Consider the following 17932-nt stretch of genomic DNA (forward strand, 5'->3'; position numbering starts at 1 on the left):
TAAATATTTCATAAAATCATGATTTTCATAGTTTTTCTAACAAATTTTAAATTAATTTTTTTTATTTTGAAAAAAATTTGGAATTTGAATTGGATCAATTCAAGCTAATTTTACCATCAATGCATTTTTTTGCTAATGCAACTCATATTAAACGTATAAATTACTATTTTTTTGGAACAGCGTTAATATCTTAACATAACACTGACTATTTGCACTAATAATGATATAAAAATAAATGAATTAGAAAAAAGAGAGGTATTTTAATCATTTTTGCTCAATGAATCTATACTGATTCATATACCGCATTCATTGATACAGTAAAATTAGGATTTTAGTTACCGAATTCTACTTTTTACTGCATAACTACTTTATTGCATCAGTAATCAGTCTATTCAAAGACACAATTCTCGTTAACGTTTTAAATTGAATTAATCTAAAAGTTATCCATCGACAAAGATATTAAAATAGTTAATAAAAAAGAATGCAAAGCAAACTTACTTATTTTCTCAGCTTTCCAATCAAAATTCCAACTTTATATATTCAAAAGTTCGATTTTGATTCAAATTCATTTTCTCACAAGAAAGAATTCATACTTTTAGAAAGGTTAGTAAGTTTGGAGATATTCTATAATTACCCTACTTTTCCAACATTTAGAAAACATGCATGACCCCCTACCCAGGGTCCAAAAATTGGTATTTTCTGCGCTCAGGCAACATGAGTTTTTGGGCCGCCAAATGAATAGCTCAAATAGTTTCCTCATATAGAGACATGCTTATGCTTAGAGTTTGAAGGGAATCTAAAGTGATTTTTTTCTGCATTTCGAAATCTAATGCAATCTTAAAATCATGATTAAACTGCGAATCTGGGCGCAATTTTTTAATATGTTAATATATGAAGGTACTCCTACTACTGCGAATGCTTCAAATGAAAATTCAAGAAATCAGATTAATTTGATCACATTAGTATAGTAGTGGTCAATCCAAAAACTCATATGTTGATATATAACCTATAGAGATGATAATTATCGACTCTTCATTGAAATGCATAAGATTTAATAATCTCATAAATATTCTTTTTAATTTTCAGTATTTCGTGTGCATTTAGATTGCATATACCTGTATATGATATTTCTAGAATGTTTTGGTTAGATATTAAGTTTTTTAGATTAATATTTTAACATTTTGATAAAACAAGCAATTGTTCCATTTTGGAATCGCGATTGAACTCTAGTTTGACTAATATGATGTTGTATGATCAAATAAATTCTAACTTCATGAGATAAATTTTGAAATTAGAAAATGCGATATCTGACTCAAATATTTATATGAACACATTTAACATTCAATGATAAACTAAAGTAATATACAGCAGATTCGATTTGGCTTATATTTTAAATATTCAACAAATAATCTTATAAAATTGTGCTATTCACGTTTCTCAAAGATGAATTAAGCATTTACAACTTGTGCATTGATGGAATTAGATATGGATTCTAATGTTAATCGATATTTTGTAAATTGATATATATTTTATCATGGTTTGACATTTGATCGTGTTGAAACCGGAATTGCAATATGCATCATCTATATATATAATTGTCAAAATATGAGCTATAGATTTTTAAATTATGCTCCTGATTATGAGTGACTTATATGATTATATTGAATTGAGTAGTAAGAATCATAAATATTAGAATATTACGATAATGTATTATAACCTTATAGAAGCTTAAGGCTAAAAATGATGATGAAAATGTAGCTCAAATTTAAGTCTAAAATTTTGAAAAAATTAAGTGCTTATGATAGTATGACGATATTGGTGTTTGAATGTAAGAAATTAGAGATGTATTAGAAGCATTATGAGAAAATAATAAGATATAAAAACAAATTTTATGAAATAATTTAAGTTATAAGAGGTGTTAACATTGGTAATGTGTGAATAAGATAGTAGAATTGTATTGGATCTTTGATTAGTATTTTATAACAATTTATTATTGTAGATGTGATTAGAATGTTGGATTTCAAAGGAGAAAGCGGATTGTTCACTCTTGTTGGTCTGCATGTGTCATTCCGGGAGACATTGCCTGTGCATGTCTCCCAGAATGGCATACTGTTCCGCATTCATAACTTGAATGCGGAACTTTGACCGACAAGAGTGCATTGTGCACTCTTGTTGGTCTGCATGTGTCATTCCGGGAGACATTGCCTGTGCATGTCTCCCAGAATGGCATACTGTTCCGCATTCATAACTTGAATGCGGAACTTTGACCGACAAGAGTGCATTGTGCACTCTTGTTGGTCTGCATGTGTCATTCCGGGAGACATTGCCTGTGCATGTCTCCCAGAACGAGACAATTTATTGCAATCAGAATACGATTGCAAAACTTTGACCGACAAGAGTGTATTGTGCACTCTTGTTGGTCTGCATGTGTCATTCCGGGAGACATTGCCTGTGCATGTCTCCCAGAATGGCATACTGTTCCGCATTCATAACTTGAATGCGGAACTTTGACCGACAAGAGTGCATTGTGCACTCTTGTTGGTCTGCATGTGTCATTCCGGGAGACATTGCCTGTGCATGTCTCCCAGAATGGCATACTGTTCCGCATTCATAACTTGAATGCGGAACTTTGACCGACAAGAGTGCATTGTGCACTCTTGTTGGTCTGCATGTGTCATTCCGGGAGACATTGCCTGTGCATGTCTCCCAGAATGGCAATTTCCGCATTCATAACTTGAATGCGAACTTTGACCGACAAGAGTGCATTGTGCACTCTTGTTGGTCTGCATGTGTCATTCCGGGAGACATTGCCTGTGCATGTCTCCCAGAATGGCATACTGTTCCGCATTCATAACTTGAATGCGGAACTTTGACCGACAAGAGTGCATTGTGCACTCTTGTTGGTCTGCATGTGTCATTCCGGGAGACATTGCCTGTGCATGTCTCCCAGAACGAGACAATTTATTGCAATCAGAATACGATTGCAAAACTTTGACCGACAAGAGTGTATTGTGCACTCTTGTTGGTCTGCATGTGTCATTCCGGGAGACATTGCCTGTGCATGTCTCCCAGAATGGCATACTGTTCCGCATTCATAACTTGAATGCGGAACTTTGACCGACAAGAGTGCATTGTGCACTCTTGTTGGTCTGCATGTGTCATTCCGGGAGACATTGCCTGTGCATGTCTCCCAGAATGGCATACTGTTCCGCATTCATAACTTGAATGCGGAACTTTGACCGACAAGAGTGCATTGTGCACTCTTGTTGGTCTGCATGTGTCATTCCGGGAGACATTGCCTGTGCATGTCTCCCAGAACGAGACAATTTATTGCAATCAGAATACGATTGCAAAACTTTGACCGACAAGAGTGTATTGTGCACTCTTGTTGGTCTGCATGTGTCATTCCGGGAGACATTGCCTGTGCATGTCTCCCAGAATGGCATACTGTTCCGCATTCATAACTTGAATGCGGAACTTTGACCGACAAGAGTGCATTGTGCACTCTTGTTGGTCTGCATGTGTCATTCCGGGAGACATTGCCTGTGCATGTCTCCCAGAACGAGACAATTTATTGCAATCAGAATACGATTGCAAAACTTTGACCGACAAGAGTGCATTGTGCACTCTTGTTGGTCTGCATGTGTCATTCCGGGAGACATTGCCTGTGCATGTCTCCCAGAACGAGACAATTTATTGCAATCAGAATACGATTGCAAAACTTTGACCGACAAGAGTGTATTGTGCACTCTTGTTGGTCTGCATGTGTCATTCCGGGAGACATTGCCTGTGCATGTCTCCCAGAATGGTATACTGTTCCGCATTCATAACTTGAATGCGGAACTTTGACCGACAAGAGTGCATTGTGCACTCTTGTTGGTCTGCATGTGTCATTCCGGGAGACATTGCCTGTGCATGTCTCCCAGAATGGCATACTGTTCCGCATTCATAACTTGAATGCGGAACTTTGACCGACAAGAGTGCATTGTGCACTCTTGTTGGTCTGCATGTGTCATTCCGGGAGACATTGCCTGTGCATGTCTCCCAGAACGAGACAATTTATTGCAATCAGAATACGATTGCAAAACTTTGACCGACAAGAGTGCATTGTGCACTCTTGTTTGTCATCCACTATGATACTTAGAGAAAATACTTTACTTACATTATTTAAAATATTAATTTCCCTATTTAATATTTATTTATTATTTTTTGTGCTTTATATTCCCTATGGCATGTACTGAACTATTTTATAGACTCTACCGAGCTATCTCCACATATAAACATTTGACAATAACACATATATACTCTCTTCATATTCTAGTCTCATGACATATTATTGCAAAAGCTATATTTATACAGCATACCTCATAAAGTCTCATTATATCCCTATCTAAGCGTTCAAAACCTATTTTCCCCACGTAATCTGATTCTTCAGGCTCCGCTGATTCGATTTCTGCTGTCAGATCGTGAAAATATGAATCACATAACAAGATAAACACAAGTTACCCAACTTGATATTTTCGTAAAAAAACTCTTTAAGTTCATGTTCAAACAACATCATTTTAGAAAAATTCAATTTTTTCCAAAAGTGTGTGAATTCAAAAAGTCACAATATATCTAGTTATTACCCAGTATTAATTTTTTAATTTAGTTTTTGAGATATTCATTTTATAATACGTATTATTCAGAAAATTAAATACATTTGTAAGGGAAAACGGAATTAATAACAAATATATGAATATCGTGGAAGAGTCAATTTGAAGAAAACATTATTATTTTGGATTTGTGTTTATCTTGTTATGTGATTCATATTTTCACGATCTGACAGCAGAAATCGAATCAGCGGAGCCTGAAGAATCAGATTACGTGGGGAAAATAGGTTTTGAACGCTTAGATAGGGATATAATGAGACTTTATGAGGTATGCTGTATAAATATAGCTTTTGCAATAATATGTCATGAGACTAGAATATGAAGAGAGTATATATGTGTTATTGTCAAATGTTTATATGTGGAGATAGCTCGGTAGAGTCTATAAAATAGTTCAGTACATGCCATAGGGAATATAAAGCACAAAAAAAATAAATAAATATTAAATAGGGAAATTAATATTTTAAATAATGTAAGTAAAGTATTTTCTCTAAGTATCATAGTGGATGACAAACAAGAGTGCACAATGCACTCTTGTCGGTCAAAGTTTTGCAATCGTATTCTGATTGCAATAAATTGTCTCGTTCTGGGAGACATGCACAGGCAATGTCTCCCGGAATGACACATGCAGACCAACAAGAGTGCACAATGCACTCTTGTCGGTCAAAGTTCCGCATTCAAGTTATGAATGCGGAACAGTATGCCATTCTGGGAGACATGCACAGGCAATGTCTCCCGGAATGAGACACTGCGACCGTCAGGAGTGCATATTATCATCAAAAATTCAAAAAAAAACATTTTTCTTTTTTCTTTGGCGAAAAATGTACTTATTTTTTTGAAATTTTCGAAATATGATTTTTTCGGGAGACTTTTTCAAAATTTTAATATGATAAATATGAGTTATTTTATGTTCTCTATTTGAGAGTCTGCTTATTTTTGAGTATTGAGCAAGATTGAAAAATGAGAATATTTAGGAACATAATAAATCGATTTATCTCGTCATGTAGTTCATATTTTCGCGTTCTGAGAGCGGAAAACGCATTTTTTGAATGCGTAGATTCCGAATCACACGGAAAAAATAGGTTTTAATAAGAAAAATAGACAATTTATGAAGTAACAAAGCACATAGTATTATAAAAAAGAAAAACATTTTTCTCATATGAAAGAAAATATAACGTATTTTTTACAGAGCGTAGGTATATATCGAGCCAATTCACACCATAAATTCTTTTCTCGTTCTCGGGCCTATAAACAACCTGAGGTGCACAACAATATTAACTTATACTGCTGTTATCTGGATTTGAATCCTCAATTGAGAGAATTCCAGATAACTTCAGTATAAACAAACCATATACATGTTTCCTCCTTGCTTCTAGGCCAAGCATAACAAGTACATTACCTTAGAGCAAATCTCATTCGGAGTTTCTCATTTAATGAGAGACTCCGAATGAAATTTGCCTATTTGATTAATATTGTGCTTTATGAGATGCAAATTCTGATGATAAATATTGATCTAGAGCTTATATAAGATGCGAAGAAACTTCAAAAAAAGCTAACCGGTAAAGACAGCAACTTGCAACACCAAGTTGCTCACGTAGTGATTACAAGCATATCTGCAAGGCAAAGTCCTCAGGATGCAGAACTTTGCCTGCAATCAGAAAAGAGATTGCAGCAGAGTAACCGGTAAAGACAGCAACTTGCAACACCAAGTTGCTCACGTAGTGATTACAAGCATATCTGCAAGGCAAAGTCCTCAGGATGCAGAACTCTGCCTGCAATCAGAAAAGAGATTGCAGCAGAGTAACCGGTAAAGACAGCAACTTGCAAAGTCAAGCAGTTTCTGAGATTTTGATTTATAAATCATAAACCTTCATGCTTGATGATTTTGTAGAATTGTTAACTCATGTCATCAGTTAATGCTCACCTAAGGGAGGTGTTTTGCGGGAGCTGGGGGTATCTTGGTGAGTACTCAGGAGGCCAAGAAGGGCACCCCAACCGACATTTTGCTGATGGATTGAGTTCGCAACCATTTTTATAACCGTAAAAACCGTCGGGACAAAACAACTTGAATAATTGAATTTTTTAATGATAATGATTGTGAAATAACATGTAACTATAATTTAAGAATGCCATATTTTTGTTAAAAAAAATTTCGAAAAGTGAGAGATTTTCCGTTCTAATAAATATATTTGATAACCGGGGCGTCCCCCGGAATCAAATAAATTATCATATCGAGAATCGGAGATCCTTGCAGTTTCGATTTTTTCGAAAAGTGAGAGATTTTCCGTTCTAATAAATATATTTGATAACCGGGGCGTCCCCCGGAATCAAATAAATTATCATATCGAGAATCGGAGATCCTTGCAGTTTCGATTTTTTCGAAAAGTGAGAGATTTTCCGTTCTAATAAATATATTTGATAACCGGGGCGTCCCCCGGAATCAAATAAATTATCATATCGAGAATCGGAGATCCTTGCAGTTTCGATTTTTTCGAAAAGTGAGAGATTTTCCGTTCTAATAAATATATTTGATAACCGGGGCGTCCCCCGGAATCAAATAAATTATCATATCGAGAATCGGAGATCCTTGCAGTTTCGATTTTTTCGAAAAGTGAGAGATTTTCCGTTCTAATAAATATATTTGATAACCGGGGTCCCCCGGAATCAAATAAATTATCATATCGAGAATCGGAGATCCTTGCAGTTTCGATTTTTTCGAAAAGTGAGAGATTTTCCGTTTAATAAATATATTTGATAACCGGGGCGTCCCCGGAATCAAATAAATTATCATATCGAGAATCGGAGATCCTTGCAGTTTCGATTTTTTCGAAAAGTGAGAGATTTTCCATTTTAATAAATATATTTGATAACCGGGGTGTCCCCCGGAATCAAATAAATTAGCATTACTAACATTCCTTTTTTATTTAAAATTTTCAATTCTTAAAACAAAGTTTTACTTCTATTTAATTATTTGCCATGAAAGTATAGAACATTAAAAATTTATCCTACTACCTCCACCCTTATAATACCTTCAAAAAAATTATATCTCAATTTATTTTCTATCTTTATATTGATGTGCTTATTCAAAAAACTAAATCATAAGTCTTCAGTTCTCAAAATACTCTCAAATTATCTCATTGCGCATATTTTGAAATTTGATAATTTTAAATTGTTAAAAAATTCATTAATCACAGTAAAATATCTATATACAACAATTAACTAACTGATTTCACATCTTGAACATTCGCATTTATTTAATATATTTGAATATCATTTACATCTTATTGAATTAGATCATAAATCACAGTTCCTTAATATACTATCTAGCTAATCATTATTGTTGCACAACTTACATTTGATTAAACACACGTGTATAATTCTGTACAACTCATATCTCTATCAATACTTTATTTATAATCAAAACAAAGGTTAAAATTGTATACCCTGTCACTGTAGAGTATTCTCCCAACTTTAAAGTGAAAATCAAAATTTGATATTTTAGTAATTTCATGTGAGATCGTTATTTTATAGGAAAACATACTGAAAATGTTTATAAGATGTTTCTCTATCATATGCCAAAATATCATGGCTTAAATGCTCTCCTAAGTGTCTATAACTGAATTTTAGGGCAATAACCTTATTCTAAATGTTGGGAAAGTAGGGTATTTTATCAAAATAAAAAAAAACAGTCTTACAAACAATTCATTTACTGATTTATTCATTAAAATTGCTAAGAATTATTAACTTCTTCATTTACGTGAAAAAATTCAACTTTACCAAATTTCAATATCATATTGAACACTGATCAACATTTTCACATTCAGCCCATTCAGTACTTTTCTTCTAGACGATGAATATTAAACTACAAAGAATACTTAGAATAAAATCTTTTTTATAATAATATAACTAACTTTTTTTTCTTTTTATCAATGATATGAATAATATAACCATACACATTGTTATTGTGATAAATTTTACAAGTTGAAAATAATATCAGTCTAAATTTATAATCTCATCCAATTTTCAACTTATGTTACAAACATCTCATATATGAAATCTTTGACTATACAACAAGTATACTAAGGTCCATTATAGAAATTAGTAATTTACATATATTGTGAATATATAATTTTATTAAATACTCATATCATGATCAAACTCAAATATGTTCACACTCTATCCTAATTCTGATTATTTATATCAATAAATAGTTTATATCCTTATTTTTTAAGTGTTCATCATGTAAAGTACCCTATTTTGGCACTTTTTTTGCAAAAACCATTTTTGACACGCCCATAAATACAAAAAGCCTCTCCCTCTTCGTCGATTCAATTTGTTATCGTTTGTAATTGAAATGTTGGAGTGAATTGAATTGAAAAGCGTAATGTAAGATCTATTTGAAGCTTTCATTGGATTCATATAAGTAACAAGTAAATCATAGGACGGTTTTTGGCTCGAATGAGTTATTTATTTCTTGGGAATAGATATTTCATAATATAAAATTGCAACTTTAAGCAATGTTCTTACTCTTAAATCAATGCTTTTGCTAATTATCTTTTAAACTGTCTGATATTTTATAAAATAAAATATATTGATTGCAAAATACATTTAAATTTAATTCTGTAGAAGTTTTTGATAACTATGTAATTTATAATAATAATTGTATTATTCATTTTATTCGAATTTATTTAATATTTAAGAGAAAAATCAAATTCAATAATGAAGATTTCAAAAAATTTAGAAAAATAATAATGTCAGAATCGAAAATAATAGAATGCTTATCATTTTTCGATTTTTGAAATAATTTTGGGATTTTATCTTTCAAGTAGACAGGTTGTTCAGATCAGTGACATAGAGGAAATCCAATTTCCAGCGTTTTATTCCCAATCTTATTTGTATTATACCGAATTTCGAACTTAATTTTATTCAAATTCAATAATTAGTGTGTCACAAACCAGATAGATATAAACAAATCACAAATTTTGATAAAAATTTGCTTAGTTGAATTTATTTTCCGGATTTATTCTCAACATTTTACAAAAAGATATTCTTGGTTGCAAATATAATTACTTTATTATGAGAATAGGCATTAGTTCTCGAATCTCTGCCCAATCTTAAGAACTTGCATATTTCAAAAATCTCGTCCGTGTGCTAGATACGTGTAGTCTATACATTTACGTCAATTTTACTAAATGAGCAGTATCACACTTCTGACAATATTTAATTCGATCAAAGGACTTTCGAATGACAACGACACGTCCAAAATTAGAGTGTTCACAGACGTAATGAAGGAATTGGCTTCCTTTTTACAAAGTAAATATATTGTTATAATGTATGTCTTCTACATATAAATTAAAGATTTTTTTATGAATAAAATCTCCATATTACCACTATATTTCAGCGATTCCTTGCATGTCAGTTTTATGGCAAGTGACAAACATGTTTCCATTACAAAAATTAAAGCTGAAGGGAAAAATCTTGCAGAACTAACTTTTGTTTTATGAATGTGATGTAAAGAAATAAAATTTTTTTTTCTGCTCAAAAAAATATGAGTTCTAAAGTTACTGCTGAGTTGCAGCAACTGGAGAGCAAAACAAGATATCTCCGTGATACGCTTAACTCTTCTGTTACAATGAACAGCACAATGTTCGCGGATAAACCTTCTTTGAAAGAAAAATATGTTGCCGCCAAAATGAATCATATTAAACATACTTTCAATTTATGGAAGGATTCATTACTTCGCGAACTTATTACCGCTGACACGCTAACTCGTGTTCCAACTGGAAATTCTCCAAAGAAAGATTCCGTTAGAGCCTCCAAACATCAGACTTCGAAGTCTCGATCCATACATAAGCACTCCAGCAACCTATGCGCTTTGAGTCCTAGTAAATATTCTCCAACCAAGGCCGAATCTGGCAAATATTCTCCAAAGCGCTCAACTACAAGATCTTCCAGCAGATCTCACCACAGACATACATCACATCATCATAGATCTCGCGAAATCGTCCCTTCTGAGCAAGAGTCGATTGGATCTAAGTATGACTACACTGCTTCAGAGCGTAGTGTATCAAATTATGATTACGACAACGGATCTGTCTTCGACTATACTGCTTCTGACCATGAAAATTCACAAGAAGACGATGCCGGCTCAAAGTACGATTTTACTGTCTCAGATCAAGAATCAAACGGCGAACTTTCAGATGGTGATCGTTTCGATTACACAGCTTCAGATCATCCATCACAAGTCGAAGATGATGATCTTCCAAGCGACGGTTCCAAATTCGACTATACAGTTTCAGGGGATGAAGGCTCACAAGCATCTTATGCATCAGCAACTCAACAACCAACAAAAAGAAATCATCGTCAATCAAATGGATCAAAATACGATTATACAGCCTCAGAAGAGCCACGCCGTGAACACCATCATCACAGAAGTCCTACTAAACGACGCCAATTACCAAATGAAGATACAGCTTCTTCAGCATTTGATGAAGAACCAAAACAGAGGACATCTCCTTCAAAGATGACATGGCCTTATCCTAAACCAGTCAGAACTATTGCGAAAAAGCCAGTTCAGGAATCTCCAAAAAAAGATCCTTCGTCGGCGCCGTTAGAAAATGAAAATGAGGCACGCGACGCCGACGCTAATCATGACAAGCAGTCGCTGAGCGAAGAAATTCATGAAAACGATATTAAAATTACTAATGATTTAGATATCTCTCACATTCCTAAACCACAAGAGCCAACCAACGAAACAATTATCAACAGATCAATTAACGAATTACATCCGGCCCAGGAAGAAGAAGAATATGCCGAGGAAGAAGATAATGAAGAAGATTCCGATTTCTTACATGATTATCTTTGGAATAATGACTTGCCAAAGTATATCCCATACGAGTTCGACAGCGAAACAGATAAAGCTCATATCGGAAGATTTAAAGATTCACTCTTCCCAGATACTCGCGAGAGGAAGGTTAAGTTTGAGAAATGAAATTTTCACTCATTGTGTTCATGTTTTAATTCTTATTTATTTTGAATTTAAAATTTTCATAAAAATTATTTAAATCTATTACTAGAAATGGAAGAAACTTTGTACGGGTAATATATCAGTGTTTTGTGGGTTACAATTTCTCTCAGAAACGTTAGAATGAAACGAGAAGATTTCTCAAATTTAGCTTTAATGAAATACATTTACTACTTTGACTTGCATTCTTTGAAATGTTGGAGCAGATGAAGACCTAATAGGTTATAATGATGGATATTTGTAGCTTATTTCTGCAGATTAGCACAATTATTGTCTTAGACGCTCTGGAAGATCATTAATTGGCTGTGGCTTCTTTAATTCTATGTATAAAGAAACATGCATCATTAAAGTATAACCCTGAATCGTAAATATTGTGTGGGAATCAATCCACCATGAAGAGAAGATGCAACGATTAGAGGTAGTTCATTAAAAATAAATACAAATGCTTCATTATTTTTAATATTCTTGAATATAGATGTAATTGAGGGGGACAATAGAAATTACACTAAATTCTAAAAAAGATATCTTTCTCTTCAATTACATTTTGTCCCGCAGTTTAATTAGTAATGCCTGAAAAGATCATCCATATTTTAATGCTCGGAGCTGATTACTATGGCAAGCTAGCCATTACATTACGGTTCGTTAAAGGGAGTGACGATGAAATGATTCCAACACTTGAAGACACTTTTCAGAAAAACATTTCTGTTGATGGTGAAACTTTTGTTTGCGAAACCACCGTTACACCTAATGGGGAAGACGCGGAGGCATTAATATTACATTTAATTAAACAAAGCGATGCCTTCGGAATCGTTTATTCAGTTGATGACAAGTTTACTTTCGATTACATTAGTAAGCTTTATGACGATATCGTCCGCATAAAGAAGACTAAGAATCCACCATGTGTCATATTTGCAAACAAATGCGAACTTCCAGCACCACATGCCGTCCCAATTGAAGATGCTAAAGCAAAATCTTCTAGATCATGGAACAACACTGAAATTATTGAAGTTTCAAAAAATCAAAATGATAACATTAACAAAGGCTTCGAAAAAATCTGTCGCCTTGCTTTGAAACAGAATAATTCTAAGGATTCTAGTAATGGATATTGCGAAATTCTATAAGAACTTCGACTAAACGTTTAAATTCGATGTTAAATAAAGAAAACTAGTTTAATACCGTGTTTCAGAAATCAAATTGAAGTGAAAAGTGTTTTATCTTTATCTTTCTTATTTTTAGAATTGGCATCTAATGTAGATATTAGATTTTTACTTATGTAAAAAAGGTACGAATAATATGTATAAGTGCATTCACAACTTGACCATAATAGTTGCTGTTATGAACAACTAAGCTATTTGTATTGAGAGGGTGATCACTTATCAAAAAACCAAACAAAGCTGTAAAATGGAAGTACTCTATGGACAAATATTAAGATATACGAGAATGGTAAAAAGAATATTGTACGTTCTTAATAGAAATAAAGAAAGATAATTGAATCAATCAAAATATCTCAGAATTGCCAAGTTTGGAGTCTTAGAAAAATTTATATAGAGCGTTTTAATACTAATATCTAATATTTATTAATATAAAAAGAACTAGTATTTAAAATTAATGATATATATAAGAGTTAAGAATTGATCTTATTAAAGAACCACTCAAATATGGTGCCCATTTCTTTGCTTCTTCCTCAGTGAATATTCTGAGTGGATGTCCTTCAGTATTAAAGACCCATTCTGCTGGAGAAATTAAACTTGAATCACTGAAGGTCAAGTACAGGTATTTCAAGGTCTCAGCGAGGAAATAAGAGTCTTGCGGAGTTCCTGAGTGCTTATCTCTTGATTCAACGTTCTGAATCCAAGCGAAACCTTGGGCCATCCTTGCGTATGTGTTAATTGCTTGGAACATCTTCCACGAATAGTCTCTGAATTTAGGTAATCCGGTGAATTTGAACATTACACATTCAGATTCGACAGATTCTGGTCTGAGTTTGTAAGTAGGATCACTTGCTCTGAAATCACGGTCTTTAGACTGAACGAAATCCATGATTTCTGGTCCAACACCTGTTTGTGTTGATGCATAAGAATAATAATAACCAGTAGCTAAATCATCTGCTAGTTTTAGATCTTCTGCTGCACGTGGATTATCTTTTACGGTTCCTACTGCTAACATTCCGCCTGCAAAAGTGGCAAGATGTTCTTGGTGCGGAGATGCTCGGCCCCCTCCGTAACTAATGCCAAGACCTGTGTAGTTGTTCTTTCCTGAATGAATGATAAGTTTTTCTTTGATATCTCTTGTAATTTCGAGATATTTATCCAAGAAATTTTTGGCATAACCACGAGTCATTACGTAAATCTTGATGATATACTCGAAGTAAGAGTCTGTACCTCCGCCAACGTGTAATTGGCCGCAAGAAGAGTATGGGCCGCTGATTAAACCATGGCCAGCTGTATTTTTCCAAATTGTATTGTATGTTTTCATGGCGAGCCTAATATATTTCGGATCACCTGTAATCATTGATAAAGCAATGAATTCTAATTGATATGTAGAAGTATCTGCAAGACTTGTACCTCCATTTGAAGTTTTTCTGGCTGTAAGCTTGCCGCCGTTATAAGATAAATCTATACCACCTCCAAAAATACCTCCTTCCATGAGAGGATAAACGGCGTCAGCGCATTCAACAGTTCTTTTTAAGAAAATTTCATCGCCAGTCAATTGGTATGTTGAAACGAAACCACCAACGAATCTTATAAGGAATTCAAATAAAGACCATGATCCAGAAGGCTTAAAATCATTTGCGATATAATCACGAGCGGCTTTGAACTCTTCTGTTAAGTTCATTATGTATAATGTGGATAGGGAATCAACAATTGTGAGTCCGGCATGTAATGTGTTCGTACAGCTTCTTGATCGTGGAACAAATTCATCTTGGCCCCAACAATACTTCCTATAAGGAGCCCAGGCATGCATAAAAGCCTCTTTAACAGCTTCTGCTTTTGCTTTATCTGCTGGAATTATTGGAAAACTTCTGTCGTATAATGGATTTGTTTTAGTACCTGTAATAAGTGGGTTATTTAATGTTGTTGCTGGATTTCCAATAGCTTCTTTTGGTATATCTTTTGGAATATCTTAATTTGAAGAATTAGATGTTAACAAATCACCCGAAAAATCAATATCAGAGGCCAATAATAACACAAATATCATTCCAGGCGCTAAAAAAGCTATAACCAAAATAAGAATTGAATTTCTATTCACCGAAGGTGACGATGCTTTCATCCAAATAGAAAAGTGATTTTTTTTGAAAAATATTCACAATATTTTTACATAGACTTGACATAAATTATATTATCCGAAATAGTCAGCTGACTTGTTTCAATAAATGAACGATTATTTTGGGTCACAAAATTTGAAAGACTCAGAAAATTGAAGGGGAAATTGCAAATTATCGATATCGTTTTTTCATCGAAATTTCTCTTCTTAAGCTATACTTGAATATGATGCCTTTTAAATGATTTATAATTGAAAGTAATTTCAAATTATTTTTGTGAAATCATGAATTCTATATTAACATTGTAATGATTCAATCCTAAATATAGTTCTTTTGGTTCACTCGAATCATTTGGAAAATGTATTTATATAAAAATTACCAGGTGGTACCTGAGGATTACCACAAAATTGAGAACTTTTACCAAAAATTGAGAATTTCCCACATAGATTGAGCTGTGGATATCTATAAAGATTATTACAACTCATATCCCGCTCAAAATAAATTTCAATTTCAAAAACATATATCAACATTAATATTTTTGAATTGTAGTATAATGACAAGCCAAAGAAATTTTATAAAATGTTAAAAGATGTTTATTTTTACTAATATGATTTAAATATAATTTTTGAAATGAAATAAATACTAACCCATTTATTCATTCCATGTGGTAAGCTTTTTAAACTTTGAATAGATCCATTGAGCTTACATTTTTTTTTATTTATATTTTAATTTTTTTTAAATAATAGGATAAAGATAATTATTTTTATTGCAACTAGTCAGGGACATTTAAAATGTATCAATAGATTGATAGCAGAAAGAATCCGGACTTCTATTTCCTTACATTTGAATTTATATCATTATCTTTTATTGTGCATTAAAGATGTGAAATAGCATTTAACGTTGCTATTTATCCCATTCTAATAACCATCTTGTCACTAGAATGATTGAAAATACATCATTACAAAATATGCTTTTATAGAATTAAACAATGCTGATTCATTAGAAGGAACAACGTTTAAGGTATTATTAAAATCAAACTGATTTCTTTTCTCTTTGAGGCCTGTTAATAAGACAATTATTAAAATATCCTATTCTCAATAAATTATCCCATTTGTGAGCCTTTAAATCATTCATCAGAGAATAGTTAGATTCATATAATCATTCCAAAATGTTAATGTTGATTTCCGTTCTTTATATAGAATATCTTTTGATTACTTAATATTGGGTTCCTTTAATTATAATCAATATAAATATTAAGCAGTCATATGATTGATTATCCAGAAAGATATATGAACTGGTTGATATTCTTTTTATTAGAGTTTCCTGCAGTTGAGGAAAATATTGATTCTCATAGTTATTTTGCATCTAGCAATTAATATTTTAGATTCAGGATTCCATTGATAGTATGTTCATACCAACATTATTACACTTTCACATGATATAGATGTTGATATCAGCAAGAAAGCTTATCTTAAATATGGAAGGAAAAGGGGACTGTCATTCATTACAAGGTATATCTTAATTCAAATTAACCGAATTTATTATTGAAGAGTTATGCTCTGCTTAAACAATGTTAATTTTATAATGTTGGGTCCCAGTTTCTAACTTTTAGAATGTTGAAGGCTCACATCTGATATGAATAAGTTAATTGATTAAGACTATTTGAATCAGTATGTCGAAGAGGCCTTGGTTCTTCTAATCAATGATAAAGTTTTCCATAGCTTAATGAGAAATAAATCACTGAATATTTTCATGAAAAGGCTACTTAATGGAAACTTACAATCCAATGCTGATGTCTCGAAGTTCATCCGCACCAAAATGGTTTGATGTTTTATTGAAGAAAACAACACCAAAAGCAAAGTAGAGAAAATTGTTAATATTACTGAGATAAATATTAATCCTTTCTCATAAACAAAATATTATGAATCAAAACCAATCAAGAATAAATTGCATCGTAGAGAGTCATATTATTTAGTGATAATAAAATAAAAGTCTATCTGAGTCATTATTGATTTTGACTTATAAATTTTTTGACAAATAAACTCAAAAATTTGACATAATTTTTTTCACATACAATATTCTTATTAATGGCTTATACTTTGGTAATATTTCCTATTACTATCTTTAGTAGGAAAGCATTGGAAACATCGTTAAATGAAATCGGGCCATTAATTGAACTTTATATTCCGAAGAAAAGCATTAATCAAAAGAGACAGAGTTACGCTTTGGCCCGATTCTTAGATAAGGAAACTGTTGATAAAACAATTAAGGAATTTGATGGAAAGGAGATTAATGGCGTTAAAATTTGTTGTCGATTGCTTGAGAATGGCAGATTAACTAGTAAAGATAAAGCTGATATCAGCAAATCAAATTTACCAGTATACTTAGAAAATATTGAGAAATCTCTTTCAAATGAAGTTTATTTAAAATATGTTAAGAGAAAAATGAATTCAAAAGCAACAAAATTCGAAGATAGGTATCTTTCTGCAACTGCTTATCCAAAAGGAATGGAAGAATTTGCTTCGAAAGACCAAAGAGATTTGAAGCCTCTTGGACATGGAAAAACTTTTTGGTCATGGCAGTATGTTCCTCAAGAAACTATTAACAAAATTATCAAAAAATAATAACAATAATATTTTTAATAATTCAATTGACAACAAGTGATAAATAAAATCAAATGGCTGAACATCACTGACTAGTTTATAAGTTCTTCTTTGTTGTATTTAAATTTTCCAAATATCCAATCAAAATTTGATTTGGAAACAATGATATGTATTCTATCTGACACTGAACATATACTAACGGATTACCATTCTTTTAAAATCAATTTTGTTTACTGTTAACGTAATTTTTTTTTTTTGGTTTTAACTCCAGAATGAGAACTGTAGTCGGTAGATGCTTGGGCTTTATTTCATACTATGGTTAGATGTTTTGAGATAGAAATAAATTAATTTTTTTCTGAAGTAATTTTTTATTTTGATTCATGCTATGGAGGTA

General features: G+C 32.5%; 4 protein-coding genes across 4 annotated transcripts, besides 2 other annotated features; 3 read left to right on the forward strand and 1 right to left on the reverse strand.

Moving 5' to 3' along the window:
- The first annotated feature begins 5427 nt into the window (after positions 1 to 5427).
- Positions 5428 to 6119: a mobile genetic element.
- A 4071-nt stretch (positions 6120 to 10190) lies between these two features.
- TVAGG3_0675680 (uncharacterized protein) lies at positions 10191 to 11703 on the forward strand (the record flags this gene model as incomplete). Its single annotated transcript, XM_001320430.1, has 1 exon — positions 10198 to 11640. The coding sequence occupies one exon, from the start codon at positions 10198 to 10200 to the stop codon at positions 11638 to 11640; it is 1443 nt and encodes a 480-aa protein (XP_001320465.1).
- Positions 11704 to 12208: 505 nt separating this feature from the next.
- Positions 12209 to 13159, forward strand: TVAGG3_0675690 (GTPase protein; the record flags this gene model as incomplete). Its single annotated transcript, XM_001320429.1, has 1 exon — positions 12240 to 12794. The coding sequence occupies one exon, from the start codon at positions 12240 to 12242 to the stop codon at positions 12792 to 12794; it is 555 nt and encodes a 184-aa protein (XP_001320464.1).
- A 119-nt stretch (positions 13160 to 13278) lies between these two features.
- On the reverse strand, positions 13279 to 15311 carry TVAGG3_0675700 (glycosyl hydrolase; the record flags this gene model as incomplete). The annotated part of the gene is made up of 1 exon (XM_001320428.1): positions 13279 to 14637. One exon carries the CDS (start codon positions 14635 to 14637, stop codon positions 13279 to 13281), a length of 1359 nt encoding a protein of 452 aa, XP_001320463.1.
- Positions 15312 to 15317: 6 nt separating this feature from the next.
- Positions 15318 to 15576: a mobile genetic element.
- A 1446-nt stretch (positions 15577 to 17022) lies between these two features.
- TVAGG3_0675720 (RNA binding) lies at positions 17023 to 17741 on the forward strand (the record flags this gene model as incomplete). The annotated part of the gene is made up of 1 exon (XM_001320427.1): positions 17023 to 17559. One exon carries the CDS (start codon positions 17023 to 17025, stop codon positions 17557 to 17559), a length of 537 nt encoding a protein of 178 aa, XP_001320462.1.
- Positions 17742 to 17932: the final 191 nt, after the last annotated feature.

This window comes from Trichomonas vaginalis, chromosome III, assembly GCF_026262505.1.
Source record: "Trichomonas vaginalis G3 chromosome III, whole genome shotgun sequence".
Classification (NCBI taxonomy): Eukaryota; Parabasalia; order Trichomonadida; family Trichomonadidae; genus Trichomonas; species Trichomonas vaginalis.